General features: G+C 49.1%; 1 protein-coding gene across 21 annotated transcripts in view; it reads right to left on the bottom strand.

Moving 5' to 3' along the window:
• Nucleotides 1–20,251, bottom strand: part of SCRIB (scribble planar cell polarity protein) — a 576,647-nt gene that overhangs the window by 299,929 nt on the left and 256,467 nt on the right. For all 21 annotated transcript variants that reach the window (XM_078686589.1, XM_078686596.1, XM_078686598.1 and 18 more), the window contains exons 11-12: nucleotides 16,120–16,286; nucleotides 9,400–9,527 (exon numbers count right to left, since the gene is read on the bottom strand). In XM_078686589.1, the coding sequence (XP_078542715.1) occupies nucleotides 9,400–9,527; nucleotides 16,120–16,286 (295 nt within the window). The remainder of the gene's footprint in view (nucleotides 1–9,399; nucleotides 9,528–16,119; nucleotides 16,287–20,251) is intronic.

The raw sequence follows: 20,251 nt of genomic DNA, 5'->3' as shown, positions 1-20,251 counted from the left end.
ATATATATATATACACACACACACACACACACACATATACACACATATACACACACACATATATATATATATACACTCAGTTGCAAGATTGAAGCACTCAATCAGGAAGATGCATACGAAGTGCAACCTTCCAAGACAATAACTGGAGAGGCCAAGTGTGGAGGGTCTTAAAAGGAGGTCCTATGAGCCTAGTGAGAACTATGTTAAGGTTCCAGTAGGGGGTTGGGGGTAATAGAGGGGGAATAACCCTCTTAAGTCCTTTTATAAAAGGCTTTAAGGACTGGGACTTTGAAGAACGAAAAGTGTTCCCTGTTCTGTAGGTATGCTACTACCATAGCCAAATGTAAGCGAATGGAAGTGTAAGCTCGTCCTGAGCGCTGTACATAAAGTAGATAGCAAACCATGTCTTGCACTACAGGCTTAAGTGGGCCAACAGTGGACAAACATCTCCCACTTTGCTGCAGAGCATACTTGTGTAGTGGAACAAGCAGCTTCTTTGAGGATGACATGCATGAGATAGCCAAACTCTAGGACCTCAGGATCTGGAACGCCAGGTTGAGCTGTCTGGGACTGGGATGCCTGATTGTGCCCTGGTGCTTAGCTAGAAGGTCTGGCCTGGTGGGGTGCGTCTTGTTTGATACTACGGAAAATTCAAGGAAGGCTGTGAAGCACTGCTGCCTGGCCCACATGGCGGCCACTAGGATGAGGGAGGTCTGCTGAAGATATCGAAAATTCATACAGAAGGTGTGGGAGAGGTGGAAAAGTGTAGGCAAATATCCTGGACCAGTTTATCCACAGTATATTGTCCAGGGACTGTGGGTATAGAAACATGGAGGTGAAGCTTGGGCATTTGGTATTGTCAGTGGCTGCAAACAGAACTATGTTGGGAAACACTTAACATTGGAAGGATAGGAGCAGGACCTGGAGTTCTCACTAGTGGATATGTTGCCACATCCTGCTGAGCAGTTCTGGGAAGTGGCTGTCTGCTCCTGGAAGGTACTTTGCTAGTATGTGTACGCTGTGATGAATTGTCCAATGTCAAATGCTTTGCGCTAATGCAGAGAGCTGGGTAGAGTCTGTGCCTCCTGTTTTTGCAGGTAATACATGGCAATCATGTTGTCTGTTTTGACCAGGGCTGTCTTGTGATGTATATATCAGTAAAAAACAATGAAAGCCAATTGGACTGCCAAGAACTCTAGATAATTGATGTGGAAGGTCTGTTGAAGGGGTGTCCACAGACCTTGTACAGGTATTTCCTGCAATTGCTGCAACACCCCCTTCCCTCCACCCCCCAACCTGTTAGAAAGGTGTCCGTGGTGATGTTCACATGGAGAACTGGGTCTAGAAAAAGCCTACCATGCAACAGATTGTTGCTGCTCCACCATTGCAGGGAGCAATGGGTGCTCACCCAAATTAACACTAGATCCTTCCATAGACCCTACGTTTGTGACCACTGTACTGCCGAGCACTCATGAATCATGTATGGCCAACAATGGCTGTGCAGGAAACCATTATGACAAGGAAGCGCATTACTGTTCTCACGGTTAGCTGACAATTTGATTTATAAAAGAGGCAGCAAGAGCTGCGAGGCTTGAACCAGTATGTGATAAGCTTTCCCAGTGACTGAGTTTAAAATTGCATCTGGAAAGAGCTGCATTTGTTGGGGTAGGGACTGGATCATGGAAGAGTTCTAAGGTGATCTGAGTATGAGGCAAACGTTTGCTTTGGAAAAAATTAGGAACATTTCACTTGCCCTTTCGGACTCTGGTCAGACCACACCGTTGGCGCCTTCCTCTGCAGAATCCCCAGTACAAAGACCCCAGAAGTCTCAGGGGCAGAGTCAGAACAGACCTCGTTGACCTGTTTTCCTATTCCTTCCTTGGAGGACTTCTGTTTGGTGGCAAATGGTGTCTCTTCTGGCTCCCCACTTGATCCTATGCCCCACAGGTTTTGGAAGGTGTTTCAGGCTGAGCTTTTTCCACCGCTCCACTCCATCTGCTGTCAGTCACTTGCCACAGCTATGGTTCCAGATAGTTGGAAGCTGGCAGTGGTTTCACCCCTGCTAAAAAAAGCCACCTTGGACCCTCCGAATCCGGCCAATTATAGGCCAATTTCGCTTTTGCCATTTTCTATAAAAATCTTGGAGAAATTGGTTACAAGGGCCCTGTCTAACTTTCTGGAAACCAATGCCTGCCTGGACGCGGCCCAGTTTGGCTTCAGGCCGGCCCACGGTACGGAGTCTGCCCTGGTGGCCGTGTTGGATTACCTGCGCTCGCGTGTCGACATGGGCAGAGCGGCATTTTTGGTGCTGCTCGACATGTCGGCCGCGTTCGACACGGTTGACCACGCGGTGTTACTGGGCAGGCTTCAGAAGGCCGGGGTGACAGGTCTGGCCTTGGACTGGCTGACTTCCTATCTTTGCAACAGGCAGCAGGCTGTGGCACTTCCACCTTTTCGGTCAGCAGTGAAGAATGTAAAGCAGGGCGTGCCTCAGGGATCGGCAATTAGCCCGATCCTTTTCAATCTATATCTTCATCCACTAATAAGTTTGATTAGGTCAATCGGCAGATCTGTTATTAACTATGCCGATGACACTCAACTTATTTTTTCATTTGAAGGAGGTGATGCGGTTTCGAGGGAAACCTTTCACCGCTGCATGACTGCAACGGCAGATTGGTTACGCCACAACTCACTCCAATTCAATGGAGCGAAGACCGAGGTGCTCCACTGCTTCCTGGACCGGTTGCCTCGCCCTCTACCTGATGGGTTCTGGCCTTCTTCAATTTTGGGGACAGTGACTGCTGCGGACTCGGCCCGTAATCTTGGCGTCATGTTCGGGCCTAGCCTGCAGCTTGACGCTTTTGTTAATAAAACCACGGCGACCTGTATGCTCCTGCTCCGCACTTTACGGAAGATTCTTCCGTTACTTCCAACTGCGGCCAGGACAGAAGTGGTGCGTAGTACCATTCTCAGTAGGTTAGATTACTGCAACGCACTGCTTCTAGGAGCCCCAAACATCTTGGTTTCTAAGCTGCAGAGGATTCAGAACATGGCTGCCAAGCTGGCCCTCTCTCGTCCACGCTCAGCGTCATCGTCTTTGGCGCTTTCGGACCTTCACTGGCTGCCTGTTCAGCAACGGATTCATTTCAAGGCCTCTTGCCTTGTTTTTAGGGCCTTACATAGGCTGGGGCCAGTGATGTTACAAGATCTCTTCTCCTGGTACTCAGCCGCAAGACCGCTGAGGTCTTCCTCAGCCTTCCTGGTAGTTGTCCCCAGGATTAAAAGGGTGAGGATGGGCGGCCGGTTGTTCAGTTTTGCAGCTGCAAAACTTTGGAACTCCTTATCTCTGCCCCTTCGGAGCTGCCAGGATTTAGCGGCTTTTAAAAAGGGTTTAAAAAGCTATCTCTTCCCAAGAGTAGTGTAATGCGTAACATCTGTCGGTAATGTTTCGGTCACAGCGCCAGGATACCCTTTTGGGTGACAGCTGCGCTTAATAAATACGTATTACATTACATTACATTTTGCGCTCTTTATCAGCTATTCGTCGAGGTACGGGAAGACAGGGGCATCGCTCCTTTGGAAAGGAGCAGGTACCACTACAAGGACTCACAGAGCAGGCAGAACTTTGAATTGAAAATGATGTCCACTCACCAGAAACCTGAGGTAGCGGCAATGTGTAGGGTGGATCTGGATTCTAAAGTAGGCATACTTCAGGTCGAGGGCAGTCATTAAGTCACCTTGCTGCACTACTGGAATGACGTCCTGGAGCGCGCGCCCATGAGGAAATCCTCCGACAGGCCTCAGGTCTAGTATGGGCCGCAGGGACCCATCTTTCTTGGGGATTAAAAAGTACAGGGAGTACACATCTTTGCCATGTTGTTCTAGCGGCACAGGCCCTCTTGAGTAAGAGCCCATCTATTTCTTCCAGGGGAAGACGCTGGTGTTCTGAGAGGGATTGTTTGCGGGGAGGGGGGTGTTTGGTGGTGAGGTAGTGAATTCTAGGTATTAATCCTGCACTACAACAGACAAAATCCACTGGTCTGATGTTCTGCCGTTGCTCAAGGAAGCCCTGCAGACGTACCCCAAGAGGTTTTGTGTGTTCAGAGGGAGGGGACATCACTGCTTAGTGGGTGTGGTTCCCTTAGCATCCCCTCCTCAACCCCTACCCTTAGAAGTGTTCCCTCTGTAGGCACCGCTGGAATAACTCCAGGAAGTTTGTGACTTATGTTGCTGCCTCTGATAGGAGGTAGAGGCCTTTGGGGAGGTGGCTTTGAGGCTGCCGCTGAATTGAAAGCAATGGAGAGTCGAGAGCTCCCATTGATTTGGCTGTGTCTTTTAAACACAGCCAAATCATCTAATCAACCTGAGGCCCAAAGAGGTGCTCTCCATCTAAGAGCATGTTGATCAGATGCTGCTGGACCTCAGGCCTGAAGCCAGAGAGAAAGAGCCAAGCATGTCTGCAGATCAAGTCACTCAAATGCCTCTGGCAGCAGTGTCAGCCGCATCAAGAGCACATCTTATTGTGGTATTCGAGATTGTTTGTCTTCCCGCTATAATGTCATGTGCCCGTTGTTTGTTCTGATCCGGGAGATGCTGGTTGAGGTCTGCGATGTCATACCATTGGGCTCGGTCATACCTGGACAAAAACCCTATGGAGTTGGCTATTGCTAATGAGTTGCAGATTGTGCAGCAACTAGTATCCCTGCTGCATCGATTTTCTTGCTTTGTCGTTCGGCAGGGCATCCCAAGTATCCTGCGCATTTGCCCATTGGCTGGTGGTGTGCACTACCAAGGAGTCTGGTAGGAGCCGACCCCTGATGTAAGGTGGGTCTGAGCAGGAGGGTTTGCCTTTTTTGTCAAGCCTCAAGGTTACTATCCTAGCTTTGAGTGGGTCCTTTAAGACATCCTGCATATGCTTAAGAATCCCCTGAAGCATGGGCCAAAAATGTGCACAACGCGGAGTGTGTGAAAACGTTACTGACAGGAAGTTCTCCCTTTTTACAATGGTGTGAAGGTCTAACTTGTGGAAGGTGGCCACCCTGGGAATGACCTTGTGGTAAGAGGTGGTATCGACCCAAGGCTCCGGTCATATTGAGCATCATAGGGGTCTCTGTGCTGAAGACTCACCTCCGCATTGGAGAATATATCAAGCCCACTTCAGGAGGCAGCGGAGGCCCATGTGATGGTGGTGATGGTGGAGGAGAAGGACGTAAAGCAGGTTAAGAGGGCAGTGAACTGGTGCCCCTATCTTGATGCTTTTTAAGCTTGGGAGGTGGAGGAGACTCCAATGTCAGCTGTTCCTCAGAGACGCTTCTTTTGAGAAAGGGTATCCTGCACCTTTGGTGGTCGCTCTGCTATAATTTTCCCCTGTATGATGGTGAATAACCAGTCTCCGTTGTCAGAGTGCAACTACTCTTGAAGGTGTTGTAGGATCAGTAGCTCCTGATCACGGAGTCTGATGTGGATGGTCAACTGAGCACCAAAGGCTGTTTCGGCCTTGACGCTGGTTGTGACGTCCAGCATTGCTTCTGCTCCAAAGAGTCCATCAGTGTCAGTGCACATACCCCGGAAGTTGTCAAGGAAGCTGTCATAGTTGTGGGTGGCTGTATCTGGCGCGACTGGCTCAGCGCAGGGGATGAAGTCTGAGTCGGCTCCGAAGCCTAAGGGCTCTGCCAAACATGGCTGTGTTTCTGATTATGGGCTCAATGCCCGACCCCCAGAGGGGCGGTGGGTGACATGATTGTGCGAGCTGGTACTAACTGTTGCTGTCTTCTGAAGTTGACCCAGGTGTGGGTTGTGAGTCTTGAGCTTCAGGAGTCAAGGGCGCATCGGGCTTTGCACTGAAGGCTGCGACCTGTTCAACATCTGCCTCTCCTTCCGCTTCGTCTTTCGGCGTTTCCCCAAAATATGTCAGTGGTATCATCATCACGTTATTGTTCCATGTAGCATTCAACGAGTCTATTTCGCTGCTTCCTGATGTGCTTTTTGGATCAAAAGGCGAAGCAGGAGGAGCAGGAGGTCTTGTTATGCTGCAGCGACAAGCAGAGACTGCAGACAGTGTGTTGATCTGCCCACAAGTACTTGGAGTGGCACTGTGTACAGCAAGGAAATGGTGCTTTTTCCATCACAGTGCTCGCATTGTGGCGCACAAAACCAGACGAAATAGGCCCAGGTGAGGCACGGCAACGAACAGGGTATCCACAAACCCAAAGATGCAGATCCAAGGGTTGGTTCACTATGGAAGCAAAAGAACACTATGCAGAAGATGATTGCTCAAATCTATCGGGAACAAAGACTCGAGTAGCCTTGACGAAGAGCGCCACACAGCATCGACTCAGAGCCCCCGTGATGCACATCTGACCCAGACAATGGAAGAAAGCAATACAACAGTGGAGCTGATGCCCATTACCTGTTGGAGGAGTTTTTAAACCACGACTCAAAAGACTTTTTCAAACTAAAATAAGTTGTACACATCTGAGTCCAACAAAAGATGGCATGAGTATGCAGAGCTTATGTATCTACAGCTATACATCCAACAAACATCATGGTTTCCACTAATAGCTAACACAAATGCATTAAGGAAGACCAAAATTATTCTTCAAAAGGTCATATTTTAGAAGTATAAAATGGAAAATACCAAACATTATGCTAACTCTTGGCCCCACAAAGATTAATGGAGGGTTGCCACTGATGGATTGTGGGGCTCCAGAGTGTTTTAAAGTAGCAGTGACAAATTCTTTTCTCCGGGACAGCTGTCAATGTGCTCCGGATGTTCTTCTTAATTGAAAAGTTTAAGATAATAAGAGGGCTCAAACTGCACAATCCTTGTTTAGGGAAGGTATCAGTTAAATGGGCCTTTAAAAAGACCAAAAGAAAACTTTAAGAACAGACATTTAAAAATAATTTTTTTTAAAAATAAAGCATGTTTTGGGAGGCAGCACAGATATATTCCAGTATTTATGAACGTTCATTTACATCCCTTCATGACAGATAGCAGTTACAGCTATATACGTATAAAACAATACTCTCAATCCTGCCATGGTTTCAGCAACCACAACAGTCCGTGGAGGTTTAAATGAATCAAAATGCAGGCACGCTTTGCAACTGGAGTGCAGTCATGACTGCTGCACCTTCATTAACCGCATGCGCGCTAGCGGTTTTCCCGCTGCGCACTGCGATTTTAAAAATCCAGCATTACGTGACAAGGTCAGCTCGTCATCCGCGTAGCGCAGGTTATGCCCATGACGAGCTGAGCTCGTCACGAGCGTAGAAGGGGTTAAAGAGTGTAGTAAAGTAATTCCTGACCTCACTATTATGAGATGCAGTGATCCACCTGTCTTGCCAGAGCTTCCCCATAGGGTGTCTATTTACTCTCTCATTTAATTAAAGGGATGTGCTAGTATTGATGCAGTTCAAACTTTGTTTCCCACTATAAAGGCAAGTGCTTCCCGAGCAGGAGAAGTCGGAATCACGAGGCCTGTAGATACATTGAGCAGAGGCCACCTCTTTGTTTGAGCAGTGGGTTTATGATCTGCAGCATGACTAATGAACAACTGCTCATGTATTTCTATATTTTCTAATATATGAAACTGGTCGTCATTGGACGACTTTATTCTTTACTAAAAGTAATGATAAATACATTATGTTGTGAATTGATTTAGAAGAGCTTCATTTAAGAAATGATCAGATTAATGCAAATCCAGCCACCACTATTTGCTGTACGAGTCCTCCTGCCCTCAAAAGGGAAAGGGGTCTGCTCTGATGTGGGTCCTCTACATGCTTGCCACATGTCTCAAGCTACATATAAGTGAAGAGGAGAGCACAAGCAATGCAGAAAAACACTTGTCTGCATTGCTTGTGTTCCCGTTCTAAGCAGACATCCAGAGTATTTCACGTGGGCCTAAGAATGATTTCCAAATGGTTGAGCCCTGTCTGATTAGAAAAAACAGCGTATTCCATCGCTTTTCACCTGTTGCAGAGACCTCATCAACTGCCTCATCTAGGAGATGTTGTTTTATTCCTGGAGTGGAATTTGAACTTCAGTCTAGTGAGAGGCGGTGGTAGGTAAGAAAGCTTATAATAAAACTCCAATCCAGCTCTTATAAACTACAGAGCATCCACTTTTTGAATTTGTGTTTTGTCAGCTTGTTCTGAAATTAGCTTTCATTCATCATACTAAGAGCAAATGTTCGTAGAAGGCTGCCAATCGTTCACAATTCAGGTTTGAGCTTCAGGATCTGCTCAGATGCAATTCATCATTCAAATCCTGAAGCTGTAAGGGACATCAAGCAGCATCACAGGTGAGACAGCATGTGTTGCCTACTGACCCGTGTGCTGGCCACTTGATCTGAGACAAAGTTATCATTCAGCGATTGTTTGACTCTATGGGACAGGTTGGTGGAACAGTCAATACCTGGCTTGTAAAAGATGGGGAAATGATTGAATCAGGCACTGACAACAGTTGATTGCAAGTCACATAAATAATGGTCAGCCAATGTTTTCTTAATTCTATGGGAAGACGAGCTTACAAAATAAAGATCACTGAAGGTTTGAAGTGTCTAACCCTAACCATTCACTAGCCTGTATAGAAAGGAGCCTTAGAGGTCAGGCTGTGCGGATTGCTCTGGTGTTTTGTTCAAGTAACATTAACCTGGGAGAGGTCAGCACCACTGACAGCTCAAGGGTTGGGGGATCAACATAGCCAAGACACACTGGGTAGGGAAGTCAACTGATACAGGGAGGCAAATTCTGACAGTACAACAGTTTCTTCTTTAACCCCTTCCGTGCGGCCGCAATTCCCCCCGTGTGCGGCCGCCGAACGAACAGGGCGGGGCCGTGATGAACAACAGCCGTCATCAGCATACGAGCACCGTGGAGCGTGACGGCTGGGGTTCGTCACCAGCATGGAAGGGGTTAAGCAAACTCTCCCAAGGATTTTGTTTGTTATCCCCGTATTTGGTCAAATAAGTTGAAATCCAAAGTTCAATAATAAAAGGGAATAAATATTTTAACCCAAGTGCTTGAGAAGACATGGCGAGAGAGATGGGCCACCAACTAATTCAGTTGTAGTCAGAGGTCACAGTTGGCTACCAGGACTCTCAATATAACCTCCAGCACTGCCCAACTGAAATGTTATTCAAGTAAAACACCAGATTTTGAACCCCAACTCATTTTTAATCCATTAGTTTATGCCTAGTGGTTTATATGCATGTTGGCACAAAGTTCTGATACCTCAGGTACTCAAGCAGTGCTATTCTACCAGAATCAGAAAGTGTACTACCATACCAGTTTGAGAATTACTTGATCTTCTCATCATGTGTGGCTTTCATAAAACACTTCAGTGATTAATTGATCGGGAGATTCATTTTTTTCTTTCGGAACTGCTGAAAAACATCTTACCTTCTTATCTGCTCCATCATCATCTTCATCTTCCTCGGGCTTGGGCTCTTCCAGGAACTGTATCACACTGACCCGGTTTAGGTTGGTGTCATTCCAGCTATCGTCCACACTGTCCTGAAGAAGGTTCTCTGCAGAGTAAGTGATGTAACATTTATTTATCAAATGGATGACAGCCAAAGGTGGAAAAGAATTTTAGCGGGACATGTTTTGAATGCCACTGTAATACCATATTATGGTGGTGGGGTTGTTGGAGAGGTCAGTTTTATTATATGAGCTTTCCACAATAATGCAAAGAGTAGGTGAAAGGAAGAAGACTGCTTAAGAAAGTTGCCAAACAGATTGCAGCAATTTTGATCAACAATGACAAGAATGTGGGAGGCGCTAGAGGGCGCACAAGCGGAATGGCTGCCTAGCCTATTATAATATCCGTTCAATATTCTGCGCCACAGGGTGAGAAACCATCGGATTCACCCCCCATCTGCTGTAGGGGGGTGCCCTCTACACTCGACCTGATTTTGGGGCCGTTGTGTGGTCCGGAACCAGCAGGTGGCGCCGATTGAAGTTTCACCGCAAGCACGTGTGGAGCCCGTGAGCGGAGGTGACCGGCTGTGGCGGACTACGCGACCCCGAGGCTGGCCACGAGGGGATAGGCCCAGATCGCGAGGGAATGCTCGGAGCCCGAGCGGCTTCTGCTTGGGACCTGGCGGCCGTAGTGCGGCAATATCGTCCTTCCATACACCTCGCCCCCGGCTGGAGAATTGCCTTGGGGCTCCCTGGCTGGAGGTGAGACGCTGAGCAGTGCGGGAGAGCTCGGGCGGCGTAGCGGCCCCCGGAGCTACGGCGGGGAGCCGGGCTTTAGTAGTGCCCTTCCCGGGGCAGCGCGAGTTGGAAGGCGCCCGAGCCAGACAGAGGCGGCTGTTTCTGCGATCCCCACAGGCGGTGGGGGGGCCGAGCGTGGCCGTGCTTACCAGACCGCCGGGAGGACCTCCTGACGATCCATTGTTTGCATGCTTCCTGCCTGCCCACGTCGGAGGAGGCGCTGACCCCCTGGGACCTTGTGGTCCGCTTCACCCCCCGCCGGCAGATTACCGGGCCTGGCCGTATCCTGCGCTTGGGCCGCAGGGGGGTGTCTGACACTGTTATAATTACAATGGACACTGCCTTCCACATTTACCACGACTTGGTGGCTTGTGCACCTGCCCTCACAAAGCGGGGCTGATTTTGGGGCCTCCTCTTCTCAAGGTGACTGAAGCTATACCACTGCTGCCGCCGGGCCTTATAACCCATCTCCGCCGGAGGGACTAGGGCGCGGAGAGTGACGGATGGCCTACACCCCCGGCTAACGGCTACGGAACAACGCATATCCGATAATGACGATATCACCTCGACTCACACCACACAATTGGCCAGGATGGACAACCTGCTCAGAGTCATAGCGGCCGGGAACGAGGATTTGGAAGCCCATAACCGACGCAACAACATACGCGTCACGGGCATTCCGGAATCCACGGACACGGGCAGGATGGAGCTCTATGTTGAAAAACTTCTCAAAGGCTCGATCGGAGAGGACACATTCTCTCCTCAATTTATCATCGAGAGAGCACACCGATCATTGGCACCTGTTCCTACACCGATCATTGGCACCTGACCCTGCCCGGTCTGCCGCCTAGGCCAATTATTGCTAAATTGTTAAATTATCGAGATCGAGATGCTGCGCTGAGGGCGGCCCGATCTCAGAAAACCCTACAATACAATGGCGTTAGCTTCTCCATAATCCGGACTTCACCCCTCTAGTGCAGGAGGAGAGACGCAAGTTCATCCCTGTGAAAAAGAAGCTGCGAGAAGCTCAACTGGACTATGCTCTACTCTACCCGGCAAAGCTACGGATCACACATCAGGGGAAACAGCGCTTCTTTATGAACCCTCAAAAAGTGGAAGATTTCCTAAAGTCGATCCGTAAGGCACGTAGGGAGGGGCGCAATGATGCAGCGGACCTGGGGGACGAGGACCCATCTTCGGCAGCGGATGAACACTGATCGCTTGCGACTACTGCACTTTTTGCTTCACCTGCTCTGTCATACACTGACTCTTGCTTCGAGCGCACAAACAGAGACGACCACACACGATGGAACCACGCTGCCTCATCACTCCTGTGGTAACGTAATCCAAGGACCACTCTCCTGACCCTAGCCTCCACCAAGGGCGGTACAGACTCGGAGGCCATGGGCGGATGAAGTGGCTGTGCGTACTTTATGTTGTATCCCTACAGGCTGTTCCCCATGCGGATCTTTATGTTGTTGACGTTGTTGCAGAGGTTGGGGGGGGAGGGAGAGGGGGGGAGGGACAATGGGGGGGGAAAGATGGCTACTGGCATGATTGGGATGCTGGGGTGGGAGGGGGGTTGGGCTGGTTCCGAAAGAGGCTCTTATCGCTTGGAATGTATGTTCGAATAATGCACTGTCATGAGTACTTTTGTTGGCTAGTTAGAGTGGGCTCAGTCTCACCGCATGGGCTAGAACTGCTAGAATTGTTTTTCTTCTATCTATGGCTCCTTTGAATGCTAACACACAATTGACCTGTATGTCATGGAATGTTAGAGGACTTAATGATGCAAAAAAATGTCGGAATGTTATCGCTTATCTCGATAGACACTGTGTCCAGGTGGCCATGTTGCAGGAAACCCATCTGTCACCGCAGGGGGGACACACCTTTGCGAGTAAGTGGGCTGGGGTCCGCACCTTCTCCTCATACTCCACCTATGCGAGAGGAGTCACCATCCTTATTGCTCATAGTGTGCTGTTCCATGAATGCGGGAATCTGGTGGATAGTGAGGGGCGTTATGCTCTATTGTGGGGCAGACTGGGCCGGGACACATACACATTTGTTGTCAGCTATGCTCCTAACGTGGATACACCTGCTTTCTTTACCACATTATGGGGCAAAATCATGGATGTTGGTTCGCGCCACGTTATCTGGGGTGGTGACTTCAATCTAGCGTTGATACCACATCTAGATAGGGCAGATGGAGTGTGCAGCTATAAGCCCAGGGCACGCGAGGCGCTGGAGGGGGTGATCACAGAGGGCGAGCTGATGGATATATGGAGGCACTTACACCCACATGGGAGGGAGGGCACACACTTTACCTCACACACGGGAACATGGGCGCGATTGGATCTTTTTCTACTTACCAGAGGGATTACCGCAGAGGTGTTAAGAGTGACACATTTGCCAAAAACATACTCTGATCACAGCCCCGTCCTGCTACACCTCCGAATCCCTGGGTGGGATAGCCCCAGACCACATTGGAGACTCCGGCCTGAGATCCTGTTGGATAGTCTGTTCCGAATTGAGTTGGGTGAAGAGATAGCTGCTTTTTCCCCAGAAATAAGGGGTCAGTGGATTCGATCGAACACATCTGGGAGGCCTTTAAGGTGACCATTAGAGGATATTGCATTTCCAAAAGCTTTGGGGTCCTGCGAGATATTCAAAACACTATTCACACACTAGAACTGGAGCTGCGAACACTAGAACTCCGCATGGTGACGGACGCCGGCCCTGATACACACGCTTTTAGGGACACATTGTCAAAGTATGAGGAAGAGGCTGCTAGGGAGGCTAAGTTCCGTGGGAAACATTGGCAGGCCAGAAAATACTGTGAGGTACTTGCGACACTCACGCTGGCCTCACGAGAACGCAACACCATACTTGAACTTACTGACACACACGGGACCACGGTCAGAGAATCTGACGAGCTGCTTACTGCCTTTACATCCCACTACCACACATTACCATTATGTCCCTCAAGAACGGCAAGGCCCCCGGCCTCGATGGCATCCCTGCTGAATTCTATAAGGCATACATAGAGATTATGGCTCCTGTCCTCCGAGAGGTTTACGAGGAGTCGCTGGGCGACGGCGTTCTCCCTGGCTCTATGCGGGAGGTGGTTATTACTTCCCTCTTGAAGCCCGATAAGGATCCCAGCTCCTGCAACTCTTACAGCCCGCTCTCCCTCCTGAATTGCGATGTCAAGATACTCGCTAAGGTCCTGGCTTCTCACCTATCATTACTAATGTCCAGGATCGTATTGCCCGATCAATCTGGATTTGTGGCTGGCCGCTCAACCTCGCATAACCTTCGCACTTTGTTCTCTCTACTCCGCACTGTACACCCCGACATGCCGGTAGCAGCCGTCTTCCTCGATGCCTCCAAGGCATTCGACTCGGTCGAATGGCCTTACTTATTCTCTGTATTAGCTAGTATGGGGTCCCGAACCTCTTCATATCCTGGGTCCGCCTGCTCTATACTCGACCCACGGCGAGAGTACTTGTAAATGGTCGGCTTTCGCACCCTATTGACATTACTAGAGGCACGCGCCAAGGATGCCCCCTATCTCCCCTCTTGTTTGCTATAGCTGTTGAAACTCTTGCCTGTCGCCTACGTCAACTGCACCGGGAGGGGGCGATACAATGCCTGCAGCGGCAAGTTGATGTCTCCCTCTACGCTGATGACATCACGCTTTATGTTAAACACCCTGAGGAGCACCTTAACCCATTACTCCGAGAATTCGTTGTGTTCGGCAGAATGTCAGGGGTACACATTAATTGGTCCAAGTCGCAATTTTTCCCTTTAACGGAGGCGGTTGCCGATTTTCCCCTTGACTACCCGTTGGAGTGGTGTCGGACTGATCTTCGATACCTGGGGATACAAATTTCCCGAGATAGGGGCGAAACACTACGGTCCAATTACGGAGTAGCAATCACTAAATTAGCTGCCACAGTGGATCGTTGGATAACCCTGCCGCTCTCCATGGCCGGAAGGGCATCCCTTATAAAAATGGTGATTCTCCCCCGCTTCCTATATCTTTTCCTTAACATTCCCTATTTTCCTGGCGCTTTTTTCTTCAAAAACCCTGAAGACGAAACTGCGTCGGTTATTCTGGGGGGGTAAAACCCACGGTTGAAATGGTCCACGCTCACCCTTCCATATGACATGGGAGGCTTTGATGTCCCTGACTTCGAAGCATATTATCAATGTGCACAGGCGCAATTCGCCTACCATTGGCTGGCCCCTACCCCTTTCATGCCTCACATTGCGGTGGAAGATTGGATTGTACACCCTATTCCGCTCAATGGGCTGCTTCACTGCCTGGAATCGTCTATACCCACATCGAACACCTCAGTGTCATGTACACTTGACGCGTGGCGTCGTATTGCCACGAGCTTGTCTTGTCGCCTGCCGTATTCAGCCAAGCTACCGCTGACTTTTCATCCTGATCTCGCCCTGCTACAGGAACAGGGTTTTCGCACCCTTTGTGCGAGGGTACGAGTTGTTTGCTGGGGTGACCTGTTCTCGAACGGTCAGTTTAAGTCTGCAGAGTTGTTCTTTGCATCTCATATCCGCACTCCGCTTGGAAGTTTTCTATTATATACGCCTACGCGCGGGGATGAGGGACATTCTGCCTGATTTCCCTGATGAACCGGACATCCTGCTTCTACTTCATTTCCTACTTTGCTCACAGGATGGGACACCTTTGGTCTCTGGCCTTTACCGTCAGCTCAGGGCTGCGGCTCCGATGCCTGGGGCTGGTGCCCGGGTACGTTGGAATTCTGAGCTGGATGCTGACCTTACTGATGAGCAATGGCTGTACCCTCACGTCTCGTATCTCCGGGAGCAGTAGACTGAAAATCATACATTACAAATTCCTGCAACACTGTTCTGCTGCAGTCCATCCTCAGATGCTTGGCAACACCGGATGTGCTACTATTAACACCTGATCCTATGATACACTGCCGGGCCTCCGGGATGCTGGTCACAAGGCTGTGTTATATTTGATTGTTACGCTGCCGGCCTCCGGGTTGTAGGCGCAGGAAGCTGTGTACTGTTTTTTTCCTATGCAATAAAGCAGTTTTGAACACCAAAAAAAAAAACAATGACAAGAATGTACTTTAGGGAAAAGAAGGAAAGAAAGACCATAATAGAAGAAATGTACAAATTATGGAGACTAGGAGAAATTGTAAAATGCCGGGTTATTAACGAGAGGTAGGCTGAACAAGGAGAGGGGAACTGCGCCAGGCACCATGGTGAGTATCCTATGTCCCTGCTGCTGGGGATGGCTTGCTAGTGACTACCCCAAGTAGACTGTTCGAGTCACCAATGCTAAAGATTTGTCAAAATAGAATGAGAACAAACAGTGGAAGGCAGTTTGGCCGAAAAGAAGGAAGAAGGCCAACCAAAGAGAGAACAATAGTAAAAAGCAGGCCAACCAATGAAAGGGAAATTGTCAAGGCAAGTAGACCAACAAAGGCGGAATTGCAAAAGACAGGCAAGCCAATGAGTAAGAAGTAAGTGTGTATAAGGGAGAATGAAAAAGCAAAGACCGCCAAATGGATAGAAGTAGCAAAGGAAGGCAGGTCAATGAAATACAAATTATAAATAATAACTGACATACATTTTACTAGATGAGGAAAGGTTATATGGTGTGATGCTCAAGAAGGATGGAGTTCACAGGAAACGGCTGAAGGTAGACTATCGGCCAGTAAGTATGCTGCGAGTGAAGAGGCACCTGTTTCCCGTCCGAAGTTTTCAAAATGTATCTTAGACAGAAATTAGATATACTGTGGTGCTTCACCAAAGGCACTGATAGAGGACTTTAAATGAATAAAGGCACTCTAACCTCTGAGTGACTAGACCTGAGGCTTTAGGCCGCATCACAATTCTTACCCAGACTTGGCGACGGCTGCTGAGGGAGTAGATAACAAGTAAGGACTTTCTCTCCACTCTTCTCGTCATCTTCAGTCTGGAATTTCAACATGGGCTGCGACTGGTTCTCCGCAAGCCACAGTGCTTTCAGGTTAAGATTTGTGAGGGCAAATGGCAGGTTTTGCAATCTGGAAGGAGATAGATCAGAAATAAATGCTCTTAAAAAAGTAACACACAAACCCTGATTTGGACACAAAATGTACAAAAAAGTCCCAGTCAATGACAAGGCCATTTTCATAGCGCTTGCTGTACGTCATCAACCTATGTTCTCCTCTTTTTTCTCAGCAGAACAAGTACAATGCATTTCCGTTTGTGTTAGAAGGGGCGATCTCAGAGGGCCAGGTTATGCTCACCCGGTCACCCCAAGACCCACCTCTCCCACAGAACTTGCCGAGTCTTATCGTGAGGTCCTCACCGGGGAGGACGTCGAGTCTAGGATCGTACACACTGAGCTCTCACCACACTATGAACAGACACCACACCGTTAGATTCTAGTAACAAGTTCTTTATATAAGCAGTAAAACGAAGAAAGCACTCCTATGTACACAGTGGTCGAGGGACCCCAAAGTCTTTGAGGATTCGGGAAGGGGGAAGCGGGACAGTCTTAAGTCTCTTGGTCAGTACGAGGCGTACCCTGCGCACAGCTCTCAATCCTCGAGCCGGGGGGTACGGGATGATGGTCGTACCGACTGCTTCACCTCTGTCGAGACGGCTCAGTCGTGATGGTGGTCTCAATGGTCCAGCCGGACCAGAGTACTCCTCGAGCCGCGACGACGTCAGCAGGGCTCGATCTGGAGAAGTTCGCGAGGAGCCGCGACAGCGTCAGCAGGGCTCAGATGGTTGCAGGTTCAAGCTCGAGCTGCGACAGCGTCAGCAGGGCTCCGAGGTCTTAGAGAGGACGAGCCGCGACAGCGTCAGCAGGGCTCCGATGGTTACGAGTTCAGCTTGAGCCGCGACAGCGTCAGAAGGGCTCCGATGGTTACGATTCAGCTTTGAGCCGCGACAGCGTCAGCAGGGCTCCGATGGTTACAGTTCAGCTTGAGCCGCGACAGCGTCAGCAGGGCTCCGATGGTTACAGTTCAGCTTGAGCCGCGACAGCGTCAGCCGGGCTCCGATGGTTACAGTTCAGCTTGAGCCGCGACAGCGTCAGCAGGGCTCCGATGGTTACAGTTCAGCTTGAGCCACGACAGCGTCAGCAGGGCTCCGATGGTTACAGATGAGTTTCTCTTAGTGTCAGCCGCGCTTAGATCAGCAGGGCTTCAGGTCCAAGATACAACTGCCCGCTAGTTGTCGGGCGGGCCCAGATATAGTCCAGAGGCCCTTTGATGTCCGGACCCTCGCAGGCGGAGGTCTCAAGACCTGGGGGCTGGTCGTTGGCGAGGTCCGGCGGTGGGGTCTTTGATCCTTTGAAAAGAGGGGTCCGGGAATTCCCAGACGCCCAGCAGGTCTGGAGCCAGCAGTCCGGGAGGCCGAAGGTGCGATCGAAACTGGCCACAGGGGAGGGCCAAAGGTGTGACAGATACCAGTCTCTCAGGGGAGGCCGGAGGTGCCATGGAACTGCCTGGCTTATCACACCCGGGGAGCGCTTTACCCCCCAGCTGGGACTGGCGCGCCTTTGGAGTCTGGGTTTCGCTGGGGCCGGGGTCACGCTAGGCCCAGGGAAACAGGGATCTCGGGAAGGAAAATAGCTGCTGGGCCTTGTGGGGCATGCAAGGTTAAGCGCTCGGAGCCGGGAGCGGGACGGGGACACGCGGGCCTGGTCGTGGGTTACGGGGGTTCGGGCTTGTCGGGGGCGAGACGACCAGGCTGCGGGGTGCAGGCTATTCTTACGGGGGTGCTGCGTGGGGGGCTCAGGGTGCAGGCCTATACTCACAGGGTGTGGGGGGGGGGCAGAGACGGACCACGCCACGAGGCCGGGTCCAACAGTTTGATTCTCAGACAATGTAAAAAAGTGAACCGTAGTAATGTTCGGGTGTCTGATTTTAGACTTTCAGATCGCAATGTTCGCATCCTGAACGTATAGGCGGATTATATTTCAAAGCCCAGATGGAGATGTTTGGGGCACACAAAATACCAGAACTGTTTTCTCAAATGTAATTGTTGATAATGCCTCAATTTACATTAGATGTTCAGAAAGCTGGAATCTGCCAATAATCTATAGAGTTTGACTTGATCATAATCTTGCTCCTCATGATATTGACCCTGGACACACCTGAAGCTAAGCTGACAAAACACAAGTCTTAAAAATGCAATGAACAGGGAGTGCCACTTAAAAGGATTTAAACAGAGTTTGTAGGAAAGTGGATTGTTGTGGTGCAGCTGCGAGACCTCACCTTGTAATACGGACACAATCTTTATCAGTTAGGTTCTTTAATAAAACACTTAGCTCAGTCCTGAGTAGCTGTGGGACAGAGCAGTCAGGCTTAATCAAAGGGACCAAGTGTAAACCATTTAGAAGTACTAAATCAACAGGTAAGTAAAAAAACGAGACAGTAAAGTCAAACAATTTATGAAAGTACAGTGTGTTTTTAGCTTTAATAGACACTACAATGAGAGGCTCTATGGAGGTGAACCAGAGGTATGATTTTTCAAACGTAAGTAAAATATTTTAACTTTAATCTTTTAGATGCAATAAATCATTGTAAGTGGTTAGTAGTCAGCGGGCTAGAACACCTGTTAGAATTCTCTTAGACTAGCCACAACTATGCCGCTCCTACTGGAAAGCCTATTCTGCAATAGGTTTCTCCTCCATCTGGAGAAGATGCCTGACTGTCTGCCTACACAAAAGGGGGCGCAGGTCAAGATGCAATAACTATTTGCTTCACTGAGACTTTAGCCTCTGAAGCTGGACGATGTGCGGCCACCACCCAGTAGTCATCCTATTTGAGGAGGTGACACCTCCTCCCTTCTGCAATTCTCACTGTTCCAAGTTACTAGGAGTGCTTCACAGTTCCTAGAGGGGGTGGGAGGCAGCATGTTTTCTTGGATGACAACTGAAGGAGATGGATACGATCTCAGCAATGAGTCAGGTTTAATGTAACAATGAATTTGATACCTTAGAGTAACACCTTTGGTGGCCCCAAACAGGTGCACGCACTTAGCGCCGTGGCTACTAAAACGCCATGTTAGCCAATGGGACCATCAGCCTTACTCCAGGGAAAATGGCAATTTTGTGTTTGCATTGTCAGAGCATGTTAAATATAAAATACACATGCCCTTCTTTTTAATATTAAGCATCCTGCCTGGTGGGCTACCTAGACATTCCCTAAGAGCGGCTTACTAATATCAAAAAGGAAAGTTTTTGAGCCCACAATAGTGTTAATTTTCCTATGCAGAGTTGGCTGGTTCAAGCTGCCCAACCAGGCTGCAGTGGCAGGTCTAAAGTTATGTTTCCACCTTGTCACAGCAGTGGTAACACAATCAAGTGCTGCAGTCTATTGGTGACATTTAACTTACTATCCCTGGGTACCGCTTTCACTACATACTAGTGACTGACAAATACTTTAAATGAGCCAATCGGGTATTAGCTAATTGTACATACATTTGGGGGTGTCAGAGCACATGCACTGGTTTCTGGACACCATGGCTCAGTGCACTGCAGTCGAAAAAAACAGCAGCATCAGTTAAAAAAAAATTGGGAGGAGAAGACAGGTGATCATTCAAAAAGAGGTAAATTCTACAGAGATGTATTATTTTATTCCATTTTGCACAAACCTATGCTAAAACGCCTATGAATAATCAGTGATCATGCCACAGGAAGAACCACGGAGGTAGATCCCTGCATATATAAGGACGTGGACCTCTGGAATACACACCTGAAATCAAAACCATACACAAGATATTCAGAAAACGGAACATTTCAATCTTCTCCTTCAACTGATCTCACACAGAACGAAGGTCACAACTGAAGACCTCCGACACACTCACTTACCCTGTCAAGCTGGACTCTAAAATCCCATGCCTATCATCGTGCTAGTCTTTTCCCATTGGTGCTCGCAACTAACTGCAGGGCAACACACATTAATTACAGAACTTCTAAACAATTAATGGGATTAGGCAAAATAAGCAAGACCAATATTATTTCTCCCGGTTT

The sequence above is a fragment of the Lissotriton helveticus genome, chromosome 4_1, assembly GCF_964261635.1.
Source record: "Lissotriton helveticus chromosome 4_1, aLisHel1.1, whole genome shotgun sequence".
In the NCBI taxonomy this organism is placed as follows: Eukaryota; Metazoa; Chordata; class Amphibia; order Caudata; family Salamandridae; genus Lissotriton; species Lissotriton helveticus.
Note: the sequence above shows the minus strand (reverse complement) of the source record. Positions and strands in the feature narration are given on the sequence as shown.